General features: G+C 21.3%; 1 protein-coding gene across 1 annotated transcript in view; it reads left to right on the forward strand.

The window, feature by feature from the left end:
• The first annotated feature begins 857 nt into the window (after positions 1 to 857).
• Positions 858 to 8,259, forward strand: part of LOC102677433 — a 9,283-nt gene continuing 1,881 nt past the window's right edge. The window contains exons 1-17 of the mRNA XM_031510174.1: positions 858 to 1,021; positions 1,151 to 1,276; positions 1,348 to 1,465; positions 1,582 to 1,843; positions 2,058 to 2,153; positions 2,224 to 2,314; positions 2,405 to 2,541; positions 2,665 to 2,809; positions 2,884 to 2,896; positions 4,252 to 4,421; positions 4,559 to 4,684; positions 4,769 to 4,883; positions 4,974 to 5,238; positions 5,324 to 5,431; positions 5,511 to 5,601; positions 5,688 to 5,827; positions 5,921 to 6,071. Coding sequence (XP_031366034.1) covers positions 986 to 1,021; positions 1,151 to 1,276; positions 1,348 to 1,465; positions 1,582 to 1,843; positions 2,058 to 2,153; positions 2,224 to 2,314; positions 2,405 to 2,541; positions 2,665 to 2,809; positions 2,884 to 2,896; positions 4,252 to 4,421; positions 4,559 to 4,684; positions 4,769 to 4,883; positions 4,974 to 5,238; positions 5,324 to 5,431; positions 5,511 to 5,601; positions 5,688 to 5,827; positions 5,921 to 6,071 — 2,190 coding nt within the window. The 5' untranslated portion in view covers positions 858 to 985. The remainder of the gene's footprint in view (positions 1,022 to 1,150; positions 1,277 to 1,347; positions 1,466 to 1,581; positions 1,844 to 2,057; positions 2,154 to 2,223; positions 2,315 to 2,404; positions 2,542 to 2,664; positions 2,810 to 2,883; positions 2,897 to 4,251; positions 4,422 to 4,558; positions 4,685 to 4,768; positions 4,884 to 4,973; positions 5,239 to 5,323; positions 5,432 to 5,510; positions 5,602 to 5,687; positions 5,828 to 5,920; positions 6,072 to 8,259) is intronic.

The following is an 8,259-nucleotide window of genomic DNA, read 5'->3' on the forward strand; positions in this document are numbered from 1 at the left end:
ATTTTTTTTAAATAAGTAAAAAGTTTTTCTTGAAATAAATAAAAAAGAAAACACACTATTAGAAATTTTATATTATGAAATTTTTTTATAATTACAAATTCAGAATTACAACATAAAAATTTTATTATTATTTGAAATTATTTTGAAATATTCATAAAAAATATTTGTTTCTTTATCACTCGATTACAAATATTGTTCTACAATTCAAAATAAACTTTGAAAAAAATTTAAACGTCAATCAAAAGTTTTATCTACATTGCACTTTTTTAAATAATACTGTATAGAAAATTACGTAATAAATAGCTACATATAATGATGACTTATGATGGGAAACAAAAATATGGCGTTACATTTACTTCGTCAATCATGACAACTATTTTCATTAAAAATATATAAAATTTTTTAAAATTTTATAACACTATATTCACTTTAACTTTATAAAGAACAATTTTTAAACCATTCTTAGTAGATCAGTATTAGATAAACATTACGGCTATACATATTTTTGTCAATTCAAATTTCTACCATAGCTAAAAAAAGTCTAATAGTATGAAATCAATTCAATGCATATCTTATTATTTTATTTTATGATATAAAATTTATAATTATGAATATAATACGAATATAACAAAATTAAGGAAAATAAATATTTCATTAATAAATATTTCAACTTATATTATTTGTATATTAAAATTAACAATAATAATAATAAAATATAATTAGTATCATTTTAGAAGTTATATAATAATTTTGAAATAAAAATAATTTTTATGAAATTGCAAAAGAAATATTGTATTATTTATTCAATTAATAGTAACTTTATATATTTATATGTTACATATATTATTTAGTGTTTCAGAAAAATGAAAAATTCAAAAGCACTGTGTTTAATATTTCTTATTATAAAACTTTTAAAAAATATCTAAAATTTTTGGGACAGTATCCAAATCAATCACGATGGAATAAGGAATTTAATACAAATGTGATGATATGCAGTTTAATAAGTTTTTTAATTCCAGGGGTAAGTGAAAAGATTGCAGTTGCTTAAATATATATACAAATTTCAATGAAATAGATAAAAACATGTTATGAATATAATTTAATTTAACTAAATAATATTATGATATAATAAAAACTTTTTATTCGATAGCTGTTACGAGTTTACACATCAATTGTAGAAAAGAACTTGAATGCTTTGATGGAAATTATACCCATAGTGTTTGCCACAATAAGTTGTGCAATAAAATTGCTAAATCATAGAATTAATAAGAAAAATGTATTTATTTATTTAACTTCATGAAAAATTCTATGGTGAAAACAATCATAGAATACAAATATATTTTTCAGTTTGATAAATTGTTCGATCTTATGTCAGAAGAATGGGAAATGAAAAATGATAAAAATCAAACATGTATTCTTGATGAATTTACTAAACAGGGAAATAAATTTGCCGAAATATATAAAAGTAATTGTGATAGATCATTTTTAAATGAATTTTGTATATCCTATATATTAGGATATTTCTTACATATTAATTATCTTAAATAATAATTTTTTAATTGTTATTAATATTATTTTTAGATGTTTTATTGTCAGCTTTGCTACTATTTTTATTACTTCCATTGTTTCCTTCGTTTTTGGATATTGTTTTCCCGCTTAATAAAACTCGCCAACAATTACAAATATTTAAAATGAAATATTTCGTAAACGAAGATCAATACTTTTATCCTATTTATTTCCATTCAGTTTGGGGTTCATTTGTAATTATAATGATTACTGTCACTATAGATTCATTATATATGCTTATCATACATCATGCTTCCGGTTTATTTGCTATGTACGGGTAAGTAAAATAATATAAGAGAAATATTTCTGTGGATAATATTATATTGTAAAAAATAATTTCATAAGATTCTAATTTAGTATATTATCTGTAAAAAATAATGAAAATGATCTTCTTTTTTTTAAATTATTTCCATTGATTAAATTTTCTTTAATATAAAATATTTATGAACTGTAAAAAAAAAAACTGTTATAAACTGTAAAAATATATATAGGTATCAGATTGCAAAAGCAACAGAATGCAATGATATAGACATAAATGAAAATGAATTGTTTAGACAATGTGTGATCATGCATAACAAAGCCTACAAGTTAGTAAAATAATTAATTATATAAAGTTAATTTCATTTCATTCATTTTTTTTTTTTGTTACATTTCAAGATTTTTCGAGATAATGAATAAAAGCAGTCGTAATAGTTATTTCCTCCAATTATTATTAACTATAATCGGCATTAGCATAACAGCTGTACAAGTAAGAATTATTAATTATTTTATTATAATGTTTATTGCAAAATAAACATTAATATATGGAATATTAAATATACTTAACATTTTTTATTAGATCGTTATGTATCTGCATAAACCTGAAGAAGCTTTCAGAATTAGTTTATTTCTTATAGCTGCACAATTTCATTTATTTATTATTACTCTAACTGGACAAGTGATTGCGGATCAAAGTTCAAAATTAGCCAATAATATGTATGTTCAAAAATATATTTCAATCATTTTAAAAAATTATCAATTTAATAATTAATTAATATTTTTATTAATATTTATATTAATTTTTATATAATATTAATATTTATATTAATTTTACAATAGATATTGTACAACATGGTATCAAATGCCTCCAAATATTCAAAAAATATTTCATATAATACAAATAAAATCTAGTAAACCATGTAAATTAAGTGCAGGAGGAATATTGGAATTGAATATCGAGAATTTTGGAATAGTACGTAATATTGTATAAAATACTGTTATATAATTATTTCATTACATAATATAAATAATGATCTGTACTCGATATTATATTTCAAGGCATTGAAAACATGTATGTCGTACTTTACGATTTTCCTATCTTTACAAGACTGATTCGTTATTAAAATGATTTTCTCTTGCTGATTCTGATTTTTAATGAAAAGGCATTGAACTAAAAATCAATTATTTATATGGATGTGATAATGCATATTTACTTTATATTGTATTATAATATTAAATATATATGTGTCAAAATACATCGAATAAATTTTCACGTAAATAAAGCATATATACAATAAATATATAAATCTTATGTCTTTGATACTATTATTATTAAAACATGAAAATAATATTGCATTTTTTAAAAAATATTTGGCATAATTATATAACTTTTAGATTATACTTACTTTTATTGTTTGTCTAAAAATTTTTTGTCTGGATTATCGCAAAATTTTAGATTCACTTCCTTGAATATTGTATTTCTACTAAACAAATATCTATAAATATTTAAATTTAATTATTTCATCATCAACATCACATTTTTATTTTGAATACATTTTTGAAGATCGATCGATTTTTATAGTAAATATAATTGATGTAAATTTCAAATTTTTTAATTTTATAATATATAAAAAGAAAGACGCTATCACTTTTTCAAAATATAAAAATACAAAATCTTTTTCTTAAGAAGATTTTTGTGTAAAAGTAAAAGTAAATTAAATTGTCACTACAAATAATAACTTCTGATAATTAAAGCTCGGGTAAGTAAAATATTATTATTTTTTTTCTTTTTTTCTTAATTTAAAAGATTTTGTTGATTAATTGTTTATTAATTATTGAATTTTTCAATAAACTGGAATATTAATTTAAAAGAAAAATAACAACTTTCACATTCTGAATTATTGATCTGAAAGTTCTAAGCAATGATAATTTATCATTTTTCATAATTTTTATCTCTACATATCACATAAATTTCTGATATGACATACAATAATATTGTGCAGAAAAGAAAACGATAGCTATCATTGATTTTTGATATAATGATATAATGATACATGTTTGTCCAGAAAGGACAATTATCGTTTGTTACAATAATCGAAGCGAATAATAGCATTGCTATAGAACGAAAAAGACCTATAAACTTTCTTTATCAATTTACCATACATTATTTTCTATCCTGACTTTATAAAGAATTCTTTTTTATTTTTCTCGACAGTTTTGTTAAAACGTATGTTGCTATATGTATACACTTTTTGCTTATACGTCTTTGTTCAACAAATTTGAAAATATGGATAGTAAGATAAAAAGATGCAAATTATCGAGATATATTTAAACTTTATTTTAATATAATCTTAATTAATATTTATATAGTATTTAAAATAGTTGATCAAAAAATAATTTTTTCGTGAAATTAATTTAAATTTAAAGTATTTCAGAAAACAGGAAGAGAGTATTCTAATATATTCGACATTCCTTACTATAAAGTTCTCAAGAAATATTTACAATTTTTGGGACAAGATCCATATCAAGAATGTAAATACAGAAATATTATTACAATTATTATGTTAATTAGCATGATAGCTATATTTATACCAACGGTAAGAAAAACATGAATGTTATAACAAATAGTGATATAGATTATAAAATAAAAAAATATGAATATAACAAATTACGCGTAAAATAAAGTAAATAATTAGGTAATATTGTTAAACAATTGGAACTTGGAATATGTTAGACATTTGAAATATATGTATCAATACATGATAAAAATACGGATGCAGTAATGGAATGTTTGCCGAATTTATGTGCAAGTATGAGCAGTGTTGTTAAAATATTGAATATATATTTCAATAGAGAAAATGTACGTGAATATATTATCATATAATAAAAATTTTCTTTTTTTTTTATATACAAAGTCTAAAAAAATATATATTTGTACTTATAGTTTAATAAACTATTAAAATTTGTGGTGAAAGAATGGGAGGAGCTGAAATTAAATGAATTGCATATTTTAGAAGAAATCACTATTCAGGGTAGTAAAATAGCGCACTTATATCGCAGTAAGCTATCGTATTTTAATTTTTTAATTTTAGAGAATTTTATACATGAATTTATTCTTATTATTTTGCATTCAACTATATTCTTTCCAGATACTTTATTGTCTTTTTTGATATTGTTTTTACTTGTTCCTATGTACTTTCCTATTCTGGATATAATTGATGCATTAAATCAAACTCGATCACGACAACAACTACTTAGAGTCAATTATATGCTTTTTAACGCTGATGATTACTTTTTCTATGTGTATTTGCAATTAGCTTGGGGTGCAATTGTTATCGTAATGATTGTAATTACCGTAGACTCTTTATCTATAATTATAATTCATCATATATGTGGATTATTCGCAGTGTGTAGGTAAATATCACGATATCAAAAGAAATATACAATTAAATCGTGGCTATTTTTTCTAACTATTTCTAATTCTTGATTATAAATTCAGCTACAAAATCCAAAAAACAATAAAAGATTTGACAGTATTTGCTAATACTGAAAAGTGCTCATATAAAGAATTAGAAAATTGCGTGATGAAGCACAAGAAAGCAATCAAGTTAGTATGTATCGAATAATCGATCAATTATAAAAAATTATCAAATAATTAACGAACATTACTAATTTTTTATTTTTAGATTTTATAATATTCTGAATAATAGTAGTCAACTGAGTTATTTGCTTCAAATTGGAATAAATATAATGGGTATAAGCACGACAGCTTTTCAAGTAAAGAAAAAATTCTAAAGTTCAGAAAATGAAAGCACAACAAAATTAGAAAAGTTTTAATCGGAACAATAATTTTATATTTTCAGTTAGCCGTCAATTTAGATACGAGACCACAAGAAGCAATCAGAAACGCTGTATTTTGTGGAGCCAATCAATTTCATTTATTTGTGCTTAGCTTACCTGGACAGATACTTCTTGATCATTGTGCCGAACTTTCCAATACAATGTATGTATATGTAATACAAAGTCCTACAAAACACAAATAATATATATTATAAATTATATATAAAAAGATAATGTTTCATTGGCATTTCAACAGATATTGTTCTATGTGGTATAAATTACCAGTAAAAATTCAAAAAATGTTTAACATAATGTTAATGAGAAGTAAAAAATCATGCGCGTTAACGGTATACGGATTGTACGAATTGAATATGGAAAACTTTGGAACAGTATGTACTATAACATTTATATAGATATCATAATTATTATTAATTAAATTTAATTTTTATAATTTTTTCATTTCAAGACTTTCAAAGCTTGTATATCATATTTTACTATGATGCTGTCGCTAAAATAATACAATGTTAAATAATTCATATCAAGAGTTTCATCACATAATGTTCTACTTGATATTAAGTCATTTACATCAAACATGCAAATAAAATTAGTATAATCATTACCAAAATTATGATCTTCATTTTATTCCACTGGATTTTCTAGCACTTTCATAAATATTTATGTTTATGTACTAACATAATTCGTTATAAATTAATTCGCAAAGAAAGCTGAAACAAAAAAAAATATTTTAATCAATGATGATGAATTATTTTTATTTTTAATGTCCATATCATATAACTATATCATATAACATATCATATAACATTGTTATACAAACACTTTTCTTTTTCGATTAATTATTATTATAATATAATCTATTTATAATATATTTAAATAAGAGATTTTTAATTTCTTTTTTATTAAAGCAATGATTTAAATGATCTATGATAATTTATACATATAGATTATTATTATATTGTGAATTGTGCTCGTCGTGATTTTAACGCCTTGCAATTGTGATAAACTTAACTTATCAAATGATTCAAACGAAATAAAGAAATTATTAGTCTTGAAAAACATTGCTTGAAATGATATCTTTTTTATAATTTTTTTTTAATAAGAATGTAAAAGAATTCAAAAAAATTATTTGAAAATTTATCGTTTATCATCATTCAATGAATGACATTTATATGTGATTAATATCTCAAGATAATTACAAATCTTCCATTTCTAAATTAAATGACATTTTCATACGGATATTTATATTTACAAAATACTGTATCTCAATATCATTAAATGATATTTTAATATATATTTGCATGACTTACAATTGATAACTGAAATTAGATATTTAGTTTAAAAAATTCGTAGTTAGAAACCGAAGCAATTCTAACTACAAAACTAGAAAATACTACAAATAGAAATACAAAGATATTTTTAGAATTTATAAGAATTCAATAGAGTGACATGATAATCTTCGGTCTATTATCGAAGATCTGAAAGTACTAAATACAAATCAATATTTCAAGACAATCATGTACCTTTATTGCATTTTATTGCATAAGCAGATAACGTAAAATTATTGGAAAAAGAATTTTCTTATGTACGATACAATTGTTCTCTGTCTTGAAAATTATACTTTAATCTATATGTGTCAAGTAAGTGAATGATTTGTAATCATTTTAGTAATATCAAGTATCGTTCAATTACATTCGTTACATTGATTTTTACAGTTTTAGAAAGAAAAATATGTATAGATTTAGACCACATAGATTCATTTAAAGACGTTTACTTCATACTGATCATACAAGTTGCAACGTTGCTGTTTTGGAATCATGGATAGTAAGAAAAAAATCGCATTAAAGATTAAAATTAAAAAAAAAACTTATCTTTGAATATTGTAACATTAATGTTTATTAATTAATTATATTATTATAATTATATATTATATTATATTAATATAATTATATATTATATTATATTATTATAATTATATAATTATATTATATTATTATTAACATTAATATTAATTATTTCTATATATATTTGGAACAATTTAATGATAAATAATAATTTAAATTTATGTTCAGGACTTTCAGTATTTCAGAAAATTGAAAAACAGCATAATGAAATATATGATATTCCTTATTATAAAATGATGGAGAAATACATACGATTTTTGGGACAAGATCCACGTCAAAAAAGCGAATTTAGAAATATTATCGTATTTACATTGATAATTAGTATCGCAAGTATTGTCATTCCAACGGTAAGAAAATTATATTTTAAATAACATTCTAGAAAAAAAATGAGACGAAACTAAATAAAAAAAATTCTATGAATAAAATAAATAATCAAATAACATTATAAATTAAATTATTAGACACTTGAATTATATATATCATTACGTAATAAGGATATGGACGGTGTGATTGAATGTTTACCGCATTTTATCGCATCTTCGATTAGTGCCATTAAACTATTAAATTTACATTTCAACAGACAAAATGTAAGAGAAATTTATTATTTTTTAATAAATTCTTATAAAATAAATGATTGTAAACATTATTCATATTATTTTATAGTATAACATATTGC

The sequence above is a fragment of the Apis dorsata genome, unplaced genomic scaffold, assembly GCF_000469605.1.
Source record: "Apis dorsata unplaced genomic scaffold, Apis dorsata 1.3 scaffold_215, whole genome shotgun sequence".
NCBI classification, from domain to species: Eukaryota; Metazoa; Arthropoda; class Insecta; order Hymenoptera; family Apidae; genus Apis; species Apis dorsata.